Source organism: Mustela erminea, chromosome 9 (assembly GCF_009829155.1).
Source record: "Mustela erminea isolate mMusErm1 chromosome 9, mMusErm1.Pri, whole genome shotgun sequence".
NCBI lineage: Eukaryota > Metazoa > Chordata > Mammalia > Carnivora > Mustelidae > Mustela > Mustela erminea.
In genome coordinates, this window is record NC_045622.1 from 52,774,131 (window position 1) to 52,789,953 (window position 15,823).

The 15,823-nt window shown below is 38.5% G+C and overlaps 1 protein-coding gene across 4 annotated transcripts in view; it reads left to right on the top strand.

The window, feature by feature from the left end:
- Positions 1–15,823, top strand: part of PAK1 (p21 (RAC1) activated kinase 1) — a 148,216-nt gene that overhangs the window by 99,730 nt on the left and 32,663 nt on the right. For all 4 annotated transcript variants that reach the window (XM_032356795.1, XM_032356797.1, XM_032356794.1 and 1 more), the window contains exons 3-5: positions 1,792–1,892; positions 2,393–2,540; positions 5,783–5,820. In XM_032356795.1, coding sequence (XP_032212686.1) covers positions 1,792–1,892; positions 2,393–2,540; positions 5,783–5,820 — 287 coding nt within the window. The remainder of the gene's footprint in view (positions 1–1,791; positions 1,893–2,392; positions 2,541–5,782; positions 5,821–15,823) is intronic.

A 15,823-nucleotide genomic window follows, 5' to 3' on the forward strand; every position in this document is an offset into this window, starting at 1 on the left:
TTGAAGGAGGAGGAGCCTTGGCTGGAGAAATAAGGAGGGTTTCTACAGATATTTAAAATCTGGGCTCTGTAGGTCCCCATTTAGGAAGAAAGATTATCTGGCTGAGACTTGGAAGTATTTAAGCCTGTTTCAGTGGGATTGCATTTGCAGATTTCAGCTGAGGCCTAGCTTGATACCAAGACCTTGAAACTCATTTTAGCTGGAAGAGGGTTATGTTTATAGAGCTTCTATAACTAAGTATCATAAACTAGGCGGCTTAAACAACAGAAATTTATTGTTTCAGTTCTGGAGGCTAGGATTCCAAGATCAAGTTGTCTGCAGGGTTGTTTCCTTTTTTTTTTTTTTTTTTTTTTTAAGATTTTATTTATTTATTTGAGAGAGAGAGCACTGAGAAGGGGAGGGTCAGAGGGAGAAGCAGACTCCCTGCTGAGCAGAGAGCTTGATGTGGGACTCAATCCCAGGACTCCAGAATCATGACCTGAAGGCAGTTGTTTAACCAACTGAGCCACCCAGGCACCTGGGTTGTTTCCTTTCGAAGGCTATGAAGAAAAATCTGTTCCATGCCTCTTCCTTAGCTTCTGGTGGTTTTTGTGTTTCTAGACTTGAAGAAGCATCACTCTGACATCTTTCTTCATCTTCATATGGTATTCTTACATGCCTCTGTCTCCAAATTTCTTATTTTTATAAGAACACCAGTCTTAACTGGATTAGGGGTCCATCCTGCTCCAGTATGACCTAAACATAACTAATTACATTTGGACCTATTTCCAAATAAGGTCACATTCTGAGCTAGTTGGAGTTAGAACATATGAATCTGGGGGGGGACATAATTGAACCCCCGACAAGGGTACTTTACTTCAGCACTAAAATTCCTTAAATGTTGAAGTCTTTTCTACCAGGTCAGCAGGACCTTAGTGAACATCTATTTTACTCATGACCCTTGATATGGGAGAGGGATGACTACAAATATTTGGTCTGTATAATCCTTTAAGGTCCTAGCTTGGGGAGACAGTGTAGCATAGTGGTTTTGAGCTTAGGCTCTGGGCCAGACTGCCTGGGTTTGTATCTGGATGCTGCCAATTACTAACCATGTGATCTTAAGCAAGTATCTTAATCTCTGTGCTTCCATTTCCTTACCTGCAAAATAAGGAAGATAGTATCTACCCAGACAGGGCTCCCATGAGGCTAAAGTGAATTCATACATGTGAAGAACTAGAACCATTGTCTGGTTAGCATCTGATAAAATATTAATGATTTATATTATTAAAATAACATTCAGATTTAAATTCTCTAAATTGAGAGAACCTTAAAGCAATCCATAATCAAATACCAAACCAGTAGGATGCAGGTCATAGGAGCTCATACAATGGAGGATGTCAGAGCTTGAAGGATCTTTAGAGACCATTTACCTGAGCCTTCTCTTTTTTACAGATGGAGAAACCAGGGTTCAGAAAAAGGAAGTGACTCGCCCCAAATGGCTCATTACTAATCTCTTCTCGGCTTTTACGCTAAGATCCAGTGCAAATGGCTCATTAGTGGTAGGGCCAGGACTTTAAACTCTGAAAAATAGCCTTTCTTTCCCTCCCTTACTTTAGTTCCACAAAAAAATTAAGTTCTTTAATCATGCTTTGAACACCTATTCTAATCTAAGTCTGGCATCTGGCTCTGTCTGTACTTATGTGAAGTAGACAGCCCTTAGCCTTCAAAGGAACCCACAGCTCAACAAAGAGTTAAATAAGCCAAAAAATGTAATGTCCTTGTTTTTTATTTCCTTTCCCGTTTCTCTTGCAGCAAATAAAAAGAAGGAGAAGGAACGGCCGGAGATTTCTCTTCCTTCAGATTTTGAGCACACGATTCACGTTGGTTTTGATGCTGTCACAGGGGAGTTTACAGTAAGTCCTGGGTCACAGAAAGGCCTTTGATCTTTGAGAGTTCTGACTATGCACTGTTAGATTCATTTCTTTTTCCCCTTAGTATTTCTGATGCCTCTGTCTTTGCCTGAGACCCTCATTACTATCTTCTTACATTCATAAGAGGGACATTTTCTTCACCTCCAAAACTGTACCTGAGAAGGCGTATCTCCATTCCTTAACTAGCCCTCTGTTGAGTGTCTTCTTGGCAGCAGGCTTTGTTTTTGCATGGGGCACTGATCATATAAAGACAAATCATACATGGTTCCTGTTCTGAAGGTGGAATAGCCTAGTGAAAGAGCAAACACCTCAAGAAATGACTAATACAATGAGATAGGTACTATAAAAAAGGCTTGTCTAGTGCTCTGAGGGTATAGAAAAATGGCTAAACCTGTCTTTAACTGCCAGCAGGTATCAGAGTTTCTCCTTCAGGATCTCCTTTGACTATGCCTTCCTGATAGTGTTGTATGTCTCTCTTATAGGGGATGCCAGAGCAATGGGCTCGCCTCCTTCAGACATCAAATATCACTAAGTCAGAGCAGAAGAAAAACCCGCAGGCTGTTCTGGATGTATTGGAATTTTATAACTCAAAGAAGACTTCCAACAGCCAGAAGTACATGAGCTTTACAGGTATGGGGCTTGAATCCAGAGCAGTCTAGGAAAAAAAAGGGTTTTCATCTGGGTGGAAAAGTTCCACATGCCTTTCGGTGTGGGGTAAGGGAAGAAAGTATTGGAAAGAGTGGGGATGGTACTATAAGGTGGAATTTTGGAATTTGAGAGCCAAAGTGATTGGTCTTTGCTCTGAGACTACACATTTTTAAAAAGTAACATGACACATATATATTTAGCTTCAAAATGGGAATAATAATTCTTGTCTCAAGAGATTGTAGTGAAGAATAAATGAGCTCATTGATATGAAATTTCTTTTTAGGTTGTAAAACAGCACCATGGAAGTGTAGCTGTCATTAACATTATTAAATTTAATATCATTAAGTTATTTAATAACACATGTGATGTGTATCTTTTAAGTAGATAAGCCCAATTTCTTCCTCAAGGAATTAATTATTATCAGTCAAATGTAAAACAGGCCACTAATAATAAATGTACTTTAGATATACCCTCTCTGTAATAGACTATGTTTTTCAGAGTGATTTTAATGACAGAATTTGGATTAGAATCCAGGTCTTCTCATTCCCAGACTAGCATCTTTTGAGTTTAATACTTGCCTCTAGTAATTCTATTTGGACCACCTCTTTCCATAGCAGGGGGATTTTTCTTTTCCAGGATAAGTAACCAGAAGGCCTATGTTTCTAGAAACTTGCCTTTTATAATGTCATCTTAGAATATTAGAGCAAGATATATCATCAGTATATACTGCTCCCAGTTCCCCCTTGTTTTGCAGACATTAAAGCCAAAAAAGTCCTTTCTAATGTGGCTAAATTGGTGGCAGAACTGACCTCTTAACTCCAAGTCTGGTGTTATTTTCAGTGTTCATGCTGTCTCTTTCAATGAGCAGTATTGTTGGAGAAGTTGAGAACCAGGATGAACGAGCTAATTTTGAAGGATGCTTTCCCCAGCAAGTATCTGGCCTGTATCAAAGGGCACAGATGGTGAGGAGGACAAACTGCAGCTTAACTCATGCTGCCGTGGATGGTACCCAGGAGAGGGTCATGCATGTTCCCAGCAGTATTTCCTTCCTCACGTCTGGCCCCGCTGGCTCTCTCTCTTTTCCCATTGAGGGACTGAGTCATTCCAAGGAGGAATTGGGGTTGAGCGGTGCTGGGTGGGAGAGTTTTCTAGTCAGGATGTTAGAGCTTGTGTTTTAAGGCATTTGTCATGAACGTCAGATGAGAAGCTGGCTTCGAAGGCCTCAGCAGCGAAGTCTTTGGAAGAATCTCTGTTTATGTGTACATGTGTGTAGATGTGTACAAGGACCAGATATGTGTATGGAAGCATAGCTCTGTGGGTTTTCGTATCTTTGGAATTAAAGTCCATTTAAGTATTTGTGAATTAACCTGTGTATAGATACACACATTAAGGTAAATGTGTATATATGATCACCTGTGCAGGCACATATGAATAACACTGTATATGTCTAGAATGTGCAGATATGTGTTCATACAACTCCTTCCATGTGTATAAATTTGTTCACACGTGTGTGTGTGTGTGTGTGTGTGTGTGTGTGTAAACGCAAGTACAGAATTTTTAGTTTTTTAGACGTTGAAGTCCAGGGCCAATTCTAAGCAAAATTGTATATTTAGCAATATTTTACTTTTATTTAATTTATTTTTTAAAAAGATGTTATTGGACAGAGAGAAAGTGTGTCACAAGCAGGAGGAGCTGCAGGCAGAGGGAGAGAGAGGCAGAGGGGTAGCAAGAAGCAGATTACCCCCATCCCCAGCAGCGAGTCATCTGATGTGGGGCTCTTGCCCAAGACCCTGGTATCTGAACTGAAGGCAGATGCTTAACCAACTGAGCCACCAAGCACCACTGGCACAGTTTTTTTTAATGCCATCTCTTTCCTTTTCCTATTTCCCTTCTTCTCATACTGTTGATTCTGAGACTACCTCAGTTTGTATGCTTGCACATAAATTAATTTCATTGATCCTCATGACGGCCTTGAGGGGTTGGTTTGGCAAGGACTATTATCCCCATTTCACAGACTTGGAGAAATTAATTAGGCTTAGAGAAACTGAGTTACTTACTCAGGATGAATTAACTGATATGTTAGGGAATTATGTTTAAAGTATATCCTGAATTAGTTTCTCCAGGGTACACCTGGCTATTCCCAGGGTTTTTTGAAGAATATATTGTCACAGCTTGTGGGTTCATGATTTGTCGTAGGATCAAAGAAGCTGTACCTGACACTTTCTTATATGATGGAATTGGGATCTTGGACATTCTCTGGACTTGGTTCTTGGTGAGGAATATGTTGGATTTGGTAGAATATTTCTCCTCCTTAATTCCATTGGTGTTGAACTGGCTAAGTCAGTTTCTTCTTAGGTCTGTAGGAATTTAAGTATAAAACCGAACATGATATTTGGCTTTTAAACTTAATTTCTTGCTAAGATCTCCATTGAGTCTGTTTCATGTTTTATTAAATATAAAATACCATTAATTATAAGTTGCACCATTATTTTATATACCACTAAGAAGAAAAAGTTGCCAATTAAACCGTGAAATGCCTTTGATTGTAGGGCACATCTCTCTTCCAGAAATGTTAGGTAAAAAATTTACATTTCAAGATCAATGAAATGTGATAATTGCCTCATCGAGGAAGCTTGAATCTATTCTTAGAAGTAAGACCCTGCCTTAAGTTAGACTTGACATGATTAATGCTTCTCTTTTTCTAAACCTTAATTTTTCTTTCCCTGTAGGAAGTAGACATGGATGTAGAAAGATCCTTTTTAAAAGCTGAAGCCACAAGCTGGTCATGATTTGTCATGGATAGCTCAGGACATGAATTCTTTCTCTTTCTAGAGTGCAGGAAATTTCCTTGACCTTTGAGACCTGATGATGTTAGAGTTGGTGATGTGGATACAGTTCTATCATAGTATTTAGAATTAGACCAGGATACAAATCTTGACTCCTGTTTAACCTGTGTACCCTGGGCAAATTACTTAACTTCTCTGAATCTCAGTTTCCAAATCTATAAAAGTAGACATAATAATTGTACTCAGAGCTGTAGTGAGGATTAAAGGAAGTAATGTGTATAATGTGCTTTAGTATGGTGTCAGGCCCATAGTACCGTAATATTATTATTTTTATTCTCTGAGTCTGGCAAGTGCTTGATTGGATAGGCTTCCTTAGCTCTCAAGAATGGATTAATTGTGATTATTTACTGACTGGGTCCCTTGTTTTTGCTTTTGCAGATAAATCAGCTGAGGATTATAATTCTTCTAACACATTGGTAAGTTTTTATTTTCTTTATTCTGATATGGGCAGGCCTGGTGGTTAGGGATCAAGACAGTGTGGTAGATGCATAGCCTGGACTGGGAGACACTCATCTTGGTCACTCCCTGTCCCCCACTTGCCAGCCCTCATAGTTCTTATCTATACAGTAAAGGAATTGGACTGAATAAACAGTAGGTATCTCTTCTAGATTTGATTTTTTAGTGTTCCAGAAATCCTAACCTTGGAACCAGAACTGACATCTAGACTCAGTTTTTCATTTGTAGCTTTGAAACCTTGGGAAAGCCAATTTGCCTTTCTGAACTTCAGTTTTTTCATCAATAAAATGAAGATGATACACTTTCCTTTACCTGGACATGTCTTCAAATACCTGAATTTAGAAGAGAATTCCCTCTTTTTTGTTGGTAGGGTCTACAAAACTGGATTAGGACTAGTTTTTGGAGGGAGCAGATTCGATTCATTTAAGCTCATCCATTCTGTTCTCTGACACTGTATAGTGAAGCCCTGTCCCTTGAAGGTATATTATAGGAATCACTGATGAATTGGCTAGAAAGTAAAGCTAGGTGACCTCATCCTCAAAACTTTAAAAATAGAACTACCCTGTGATCCTGTAATTCTACTATTGGGTATTTAAAAGAATACCAGAATAGGAATTCAGGATATATGCACCCTTGTGTTTATAGCAGCATTATTTACAATAGCTAAATTATTGGAAGCTGCCCAAGTGTCCATTAATAGGTGAATGGCTAAAGGAGAAATGGTCTGTGTTTGTGTGTGGGTGTGTGTGTATCTGTGTATCTATCTGTATATATATGTTTATATATTTTTATATATAATGGAATATTATGCAGCCAAAAAAAGAATAAAATCTTGCCACTTGCCACAACATGGGTGGTGCTAGAGAGTATCATACTAAGTGAAATAAGTCCTACAAAGACGAATACCATATGATTTCACTTGCATGTGGAATTTAAGAAAAAAAGCAAATGAACAAAGGTAAAAAAAGAGAGAAACTAAGACTTTTAACTATAGAGAACAAATAGATGTTTACCAGAGGGGAGGTGGCTCAGGGATGGATGAAGTAGGTGATGGGGATTAAGAAGGGCACTTGTAATGATAGCACTGTGTGATGCATGGAGTTGCTTCATCACTATATTGTACACCTAGAGCTAATAGAACACTGCATGTTACCTAAACTAGAATTAAAAAAAAAAAAAAAGAAAAAAAAAAAGCCTAGATGACCACAAAGGTTTCTGCCTCTCTCAACTTACAAATTCCATTTTTCAGAGCAGATAAAGTGGGCTGTTGTTTGAAAGGATCTTATAAATAGTAAGCTCTGATATGTATAAGAGAATACTATAATTCCTCACACCTGATGCTTTCTCTTGTACAAAGGTGGTTTTGTCATATTGATTTATTAAATATTTATAGAACCCCCACTCTATGCCAGGTCCTGTATGGAGAAATGACAATATGGAAATGAATCAGACATTGTCCTAACACCTAAGAATCTTCCAGTCTTATAAGCAGCATGAAGACACAAGCAGTTACAGTACAGCATGCTAAAACTTCATGAAGCCAGGAGCTGTCTGGCTTTTTATTGCTGTATCCCGGGCATCTGGCAAGTAACCACTTACTGAATAAAAGGTTGAATGTATAAGAGAAAACTTCTTGATGGTAGAGTCTGAGTTGAGTAGTTCATTATCTAGGGCAAGAATTAAGGAGACAGGAGGATATTCCAGACAAAGGGAAAATAAATAGCATGTGCAAAGACAAGGAGGTTCACAAGGTATGCTTTTATAGGGAACTGCAAGTGACCTGTTATGATTGGAATGTGAAGTGTGAATGGACGAGAGGCTGGTGATGAGGAGGAATGGTGGCAGGTCAGATCATGTAGAAGTTTTATCTTTATCTTAAAGGTAATGAGAAGCTATTAAAGAATTTTAAACAGGGGAATGGTAAGTTCTAACACAATACTGAGTCACCATCAAAATACTTTAATCCATGCTTCTAGCATTAGGGACTGGTTTACTTTGAGTCATTTACATTCCTATCAATCATAAAAATGTTCACATGTCCAGGACCTTTGTAACATACTGGTTCCTTTCTTACTCACTATGTCTTTTAATCCTCCCTGGAGTTTAATTAGTTGGGTATTATCCTTGTTTTATAGAAGATAACACTGAAATTGGGAAGGCTTAATGGCAATAGGTATCTGATGCCAGTCTGCATTGCTTTCCCCTGGTTCATTCTTTCATCAAATGGAAGAGATGTAATTAAAGAAAGGGAAAGAATTTTTAAGTGTTAAGATATTTGGGAGTTTCTCCCTATTATTGAACAGTAAATTTTTTTTTTTTTTTAAGATTTTGTATAAACAAAATTTGACAGAGAGATCACAAGTAGGCAGAGAGAGGGGGAAGCAGGCTTCCCACTGAGCAGAGAGCCCGATGCAGGGCTCGATCCCAAGACCCTGAGATCGTGACCTGAGCCGAAGGCAGCAGCTCAACCCACTGAGCCACCCAGATGCCCCTGAACAGTAAATTATTGAAGAAGAGGTCTAAACAAAGCTGAGCTATGCTTTGTGGTTCAGATGTGTTTATGCTTTTACAAGAGTGACAACTATCATTTATTGAGGGGCCAATGTGTGCCAGGCACCATGCTAATAACTGTTTGTGGTTGGTATGGTTAGTCCTCACACTTAACTTGTGAAGAAGGCATTACCCATCCCCATTTTACAGGTAGAAAACAGACTTGCTTGAAGACTCATAATTAGTGGTGGTGCAGAACCAGATTAAAACTAAGGTGAGTCCCAGTCCAGGATACTTTTCACTGTGGCAGAAGACTGAGAAAGATGTCAGAGAGGTCTTATAAAGGAGACTACAGTAAAGCCATAGCTATGTTGTCCTTTCATGAGGAGGAGGAGCCCTGGGGCTCATGCCATATGGCAGAGAGAATAACACCTGCTTGGTAAAAACCTGGCTTAGTATCTACAATTAAAACCACTGAGGTTGTCAAGGACATTTTATCCCCCAATTCTTAACATTTTTCCCTGTGGTTCAGTATTCTATATTTCCTTACTAGTTTTACCTGAGGGATTATGGTTTGCATTGTGATAGCGTATCATTATTTTCCATATTGGTTTCATACAGATCATCCCACTTGATTTGTGAAATAATTGGATGGGATTGTTATTCCTATAACACAGGTTAAGAAATTGAGATTCAGAGATTAAGTGACTTGCTCTCTACCCTTGAATAAATTAGTAGGAGAAACCAGTACAAAATTCTGTTTTCCTGAGCATTCATTTATTCATTCATGCTATAAATATTTACTTAGCACCTTCTTTGTGTCCAGGTGTTGGTGACACAAAAATGAGTATGCACTATCTTAGTCCTTGAGGGAAAACTTAATAGCACATGAGAGGGATGTGGGCTGCAAGATAGGTATGAGTAATGTGTGATGGGGGTCATATTTGATAAACTGATTTATTCTGCCTGGTAGTGCAGGGAAGTTTTCAGAGTTGTTGGTCCTAATGATTTGTTCATTTAAAAACCACGATCTTTAAGATTCTTTCTGGCACGAAAATTCTGTTACTTGTGGCTTATTGGTATGAGGTCTGGCTCTCAGATTCTATAGCATTTTAATTCCTGAATTTTCATTTATAAAACAAACAGCTGTTATGTGATAGGTTCTTTTGGTGTTGGGAGTCAAGGACTGGTAAGGTCTTTGCACTTGATTTCACAATTTAGTGAGGAATCAGAACATGTAAACAGGGATTCATGTTCAATTCATAATTCAGGTAAGCACAGGTAATGATACCAGGCAGATAAAAGGGAAATTCTTTCTGGTCTGAGGTAGCATGAACAAAAGCCAAGTTAAGCATCTATCCTTTCAATCCAAAGACCTAGAACTGTGTGCTGGAGCTAAGGAGATCTTCTATATAGGAGAAGAGCTTCTCCTAAGGTACAGCTTAGGAGAAGGAGAGGGGACAGTGGAGAAACAGATTCACACATTTTAGTCTAAACTCACATTTTTGAAGATTCTTCTGGAAATTGGGTCAGGGTATTAGAATGAATTCATATATCAGTCTCTCTTGCTATGCCAAATTTCTTAATTTCAGAAAAGATCTATTAAAAAAATACAAAGCAGTGCTCTAAAACAAAAATAGAACATAAATAAGCCATTGTCAGAAATTCACAGGATAGAAAGCAAAGATCAGATTGATGAAAATAGAAGAAGCCATAGCTTAAAGTATGTGAAAGAGAAAACTCCTGTGAAGACAAGAGTAGCTGATAGTGTATATACTACAAGAAGAAGCAGGAAGGAGTCTTGCATCATCTTCAAGGGTAAATTATTTAAAATTCTGCATTTGAAACAGCAAGGGCAGTCTTCATCTTACAGAGAGCAAAAGGTAGCAGAATTTTGACTCTAAGCTTAAGCCAGGTAATTTCTTTTCTTTTCTTTTTTTTTTTTTTTTTTAAGATTTTATTTATTTATTTGACAGAGAGAGACACAGTGAGAAAGAGAACACAAGCAAGGGGAGTGAGAGAGGGAGAATCAGGCTTCCCGCCAAGCAGGGAGCCTGATGCTGGATCCCAGGACTCTGGGGTCATGACCTGAGCTGAAGGCAGTCGTTTAACAACTGAGCCACCAAGGCGCCTTAAGCCAGATAATTTTCTAAAGAAAAGAAACTGCCTACTTGAAGAGAACTTGTGCTGTAGGTATAGGTGCTTGAGAGAGAAGCAGAGCAGAACCCGAGTTAAATACAGATCTCTGCAACAGGTATGAAGAAGGGGAAAAGGAAGAGTAGGTCTGCAGTGGAAGAAAATACATTAAATTCTCTATCCCAAGAGTAAATTTTTCATACTTTGGATAATTGGAAGGAGAAGAATCTCAACCCTACATGTTCTTCTATGCCAACATACTCTAAAGTGATGCCTGCCAGCAACCACATGCAGACTCTCTAACTCACATGTAGATTACATCAGACTTCCCATTCAGGAGACAGTGGAGAAACAGATACAACTGCAGAAGAAATCCGTGCTGCTTACATGCACTGATCAACCTAGTTCTTCACTTAGAAGTATGAATGGATAGCCCAGGATCTCTAGATACTGGAAGGAAGGAAAGCATTAAAGAGAAGGATCAGATAAAGAAAGTAAAATTGGACCCAGAGGAAATAGATAATTCAAAGAATTTAAAAATATATATATAATATGAACATGTTATATATATATATAATTACATATATTATATAACATATTATACAGAGGCTTTATAGATGTTGCAGCCACAAAAACATACTGCTATTAGACCAGAGGATGAAAAAGAGTTCTTAGAAATGAAAAATGTGATTAAGGAAATAAATTCAGAAGGATTAAAAAATGCACATAAGAATGAATAATATGACACAAAATATAAAAACAGTGGAAAATTGGAGGAATCAGGGACACAGGGATTTACTTACGGGGAGATTCAAGAAGAATTAGAGAACTGGGGCACTAACATGGAAAAAATAATCAAAGGAAAAATAGAAGAAAATCCCTCAGTTAAAGAAAAGCACGACCCTTCAGATGAAAGGGCAAACCAGTTACCAGATCAGGTAACTGCAGAGACCCAAGGATAAAGAGAAAGAGCTTCAGACATTTCAAAGAGAATATACACCTGATGCTCCTCATTAGCAATAGGGGGCTGAGAAACAGTATCTTCAGAGATATGAGAAGAATTACTTACAACCAAGAATTCTGTACCTAATCAAACTAGCTTTTAAGAATGCATGAGGTCAGGGGTGCCTTGGGTGGCTCAGTGGGCTAAGCCTTTGCCTTTGGTTCAGGTCATGGTCTCAGGGTCCTGGGATCGAGCCCCACACTGGGCTGTCTGCTCAGCAGAGATAATATATAAATAAATAAACAAACAAACAAATAAATAAATAAAATCTTAAAAAAAAAATTAAAGAGTGCATGAGGTCAAAATAAAGACATGAAGATACAGTTTAACCACCCATAGATAATCTGACAGGCTAACAGATAATAGCAGTAATTATCTGTTAGCTGAGATGATGATGATTAAGAATATTCCCTTAAAAATTATTTTTACCAAAAAAAAATTACTTTTACCCCAGTATTAGATGAAAACGTCAAATAGGATTAGAATCTTTGTAGTTAGTAGTTGTTTTTCTGGGATCTCTTGTAACCACTGTCCTGGCAATTCCTTTGTTGTTTTCTTTGTGTTGTTCCTTCCTCATTTTTGGTTTACTTTTGCAGTTTGGTAGAGCTTATCTTCCAGTCGCTTTGAGAAAGTAAATGGGAAGTCAATATTTTAGTGCCTTCCAAGTCTTGAAATGGAGCATGTCTATTCTGCCCCCAGATTTGATTGATACTTTGGCTTAGTCTGGAGTTCTAGATTGAGAATAATTTTCCATCAGTATTTGGAAAATACTGTACTTTGTCATGTAGCATTCAGCATTGGCTATTGAAGTCTGAAGTCATTTTATTCCTGCTTCTTTGTGTCTCGCCTATTTTTTTTTTTTCCCTTGAAAAGCTTGTGGCATCTTCTTTGTCAACATTGGTTTGAAATTTCATATTTATATCTTATATTCATCTATTTATTTTGCAAGGGGCTTTGTGGACTCTTTAAACCTTGGAAATTCAAGCCTTCAGCTCTAGGAAATTTGTTTGACTTAATTCTTTGATGATCTCTTCTGGTTTCTTTGTTTCTTCTTTATGGAACTCTGCTGTTTAGATTTTGGAGCTCCTGGACAGATTTCCCCATTTTTATTATATTTTCTCTATTTCTCTTGCCTTGATTTTTGTCCTGATTTTTTAAGTTAACATTTAATGTATTATTTGTCCCGGGGTACAGGTCTGTGAATCATGAGGCTTAGACATTTCACAGCACTCACCATAGCACATACCCTCCCCAATGTCCATAACCTAGCCACCCTATACCGACCCTCCACCCGCCAGAAACCCTCAGTTTGTTTTGTGAGATTAAGAGTCTCTTATGGTTTGTCTCCCTCCCGATCCCATCTTGTTTCATTTTTCCCTTCCCTACCCCCCACAACCTCCCTGCCTTGCCTCTCAATATGACAGTTGTCTTTCTCTGATTGAGTGATTTCGCTCAGCATGATACTCTCTAGTTCCATCCACCTCGTTGCAAATGGAAAGATTTCATTTCTTTTGATGGCTGCATAGTATTCCATTGTATATATACACCACATCTTCTTTATCCATTCATCTGTTGACGGATATCTAGGTTCTTTCCATAGTTTGGCTATTGTGGACATTGCTGCTATAAACACTTGGTAGCATATGCCCCTTCTGTCCTGATTTTTTGTTCATGCAACAATGTGTCTAGTTTTTTGCTTAGCATAAGGTTTGCAAGGTTCATCTATGTTGTAACATGTATCAGTACTTCATTCCTTTTTTGTCCTAATAATATTCCGTTGTATTGAGATGCTACATTTTTAGAAAAGAGTTTTAATTTATTCATTTGAGAGAGAGAGAGAAAGCAAGAACATGAGTGGGGTGGGTGTAGTTAGAGGGAGAGGGAGAAGCAGACTCCCTGCTAGGGGTCATGACCTGGCCGAAGTCAGATGCTTAACCATCTGAGCCACCCAGGCACCCCTGATATACTACGTTTTTAATCCGTTCAAAAGTTAATGGGCATTGGGTTGTTTCTACTTTTTGACTATCAATAATGCTCATTCATATATGAATTTCGTGTGGCTGTATATTTTCACTTCTCTTGGGTATATACCCAGGAGTGGGATTGCTAGGTCATATGATAACTCTGCATTTAACCTTTTGAGGAACTGCCGGGCTGTTTTCCACAGTGGCTGCACCATTTTACACTTCTACAAGCAGTTTGGAGGGTTCCAATTTCTCTGTTTCTTCCCCCACATCTGTTATTCTGGTTTTTTATTATAGCCATTTTAATGGGCATGAAATGGTATCTCACTGTGGTTTTGATTTACATTTCTCAGTGGGTAATGATGTTGAGCATCTTTTCATGTGTTTATTGACCATTTGTTTATCTCTTTGGAGAAATGTCTTTCCTGTTGTTGATCTCTAACTTAATTCCATGGTGTCAAAGAATACATATTATGTGTTTTTAATCCTTTTAAATTTATTATGATGTGTTTTGTGGCCTTGCATATGGTCTGTCCCGAAGAATGATCTATATGTGGTTAAAAAGAATGTGTCTTTTGCAGATTTTGGGTAGAATGTCCTGTATATGTCAGTTAGATTGAACTGATTGATAGTATTGTTCAAGTTTTCTATAACTTGGCTAATTTTTAATCTTTTTTAAAAGATTTTATTTATTATTTGACAGGAAGAGATCACCAGTAGGCAGAAAGGTGGGCAGAGAGAGAGAGGTAGAAGCAGGCTCCCTGCTGAGCAGAGAGCCTGATGCGGGGCTTGATCCCAGGACCCTGGGATCATGACCTGAGCTGAAGGCAGAGGCTTTACCCCACTGAGCCACCCAGGGGCCCCAATAATTTGGCTAATTTTTATTCTCGTTCTCTTAATTATTGAGATCTCTTTGAGGTCTGTTTCAGCTTTTACTTTCTGCTTAGCTCTTTTGAATCTTTAATTATATGCACACAGCTAAGCTTGTAAGACTAGTGTGAGGCCTCTCTTGTGTCTGCTGTGCCTTTAATCAGCCCCAGCCAGAAATTTGTTTGCCCTATCTAGGACTACAGTCTCAGGCTAGCAGATCTGAACAGTTGGCCTCTTTTGCTAAACCCCCTGGGAAGTCATGTCCATTGACACCACCACTATACCTGGGCATTGTCCATTGCTCCAGGTGAAAGTGAGTCCGCTTGGGTGATGTCATTAGAGCCTGCCTCATCCTGGAAAAACCCCCACTCTAACAGAGCTGGGTTGGGATGGATGGAAGCAGCTCTGAGCCAGAACATCAGAGGTTCCTACTGCTTTTATCTAGAGTTCAGCAGTTTTTATATCGGGAGTGTTTCTTAGCAACATTAATAGGCCTCGCAGAAGTATTGGGACATACCACACGTGTTTGCATCTCTGGATCTTTGTACTTCTTCCACCTGCTGTGAATATTCTTCTCCCAGAGAGTCCATGGCTTGCTCTCTCAATTCATTCAGGCCACTGCTTATTTGACTTCTCATTAGAGAGCCCTTTCCATGACTACTCTATTTAAAGTAAAACTTCCCCACTCCTAACCAATTACTACTCTCATATGTAAATCTTATTACTACCTGGCACTTTGGTAATTTATTTCAACTGCATTTTCTTCTAAAATTCAAGCACAGGACCAGGGACTATATCTATTTTGTCCTTTCATAGCCTCAGAATCTAGAATAGAGCCTGGTACACAGTGAATGAATACATGAGTTGAAGTCACTGGTGTTTTAAAAAGAGATTTGTGGTTATTAGACATAATGATAACTTAATTGATTCCTTTCATCTTTCAAGCTCCTTAGCACTTATTTACAAAGTGTTTTTATGCCCACATCACTTCATTTCATCCTCCAGTGGCCCTTTGAAGTGTCATTATCCCTATCTTAGAGACAAGAAACTTGTGACTTAGGGTGGCACAGCCTTGCCCAAGGACACAGGGATAAGAAGTGAAAATCTGGGATAAAATCCTATATCTCTTGATTTTAGTATTGTTAACATTACCACTCAAAGCCATTACCTGTGGAAATAAAAGGTGTTGCAAGGGAAAGTGATGAGATCCCCTTTTCTGCAGAGTTTTAGGAAGCAAACACACCTATTAAACTGTATTTATAGTATACATTGGGGCCACCTGATGATGAAGAGGCTGCTGAGTAACTTTGTTCCCATTTTGGGTTTCTAGTTAAATTTTGTTGGGTGGAATAGTGGGGAGAAAAGAAAATAGAGCAGAAAAATAACAAAATACCTACTTTGACAGGGAAAGACCTCTATTGGATTTTAGAACTGGAAGTGACTTAAGGTCACCCCTCAAATTATACCACTCTTTTCCTTCCACATTCCTCAAATGATGAA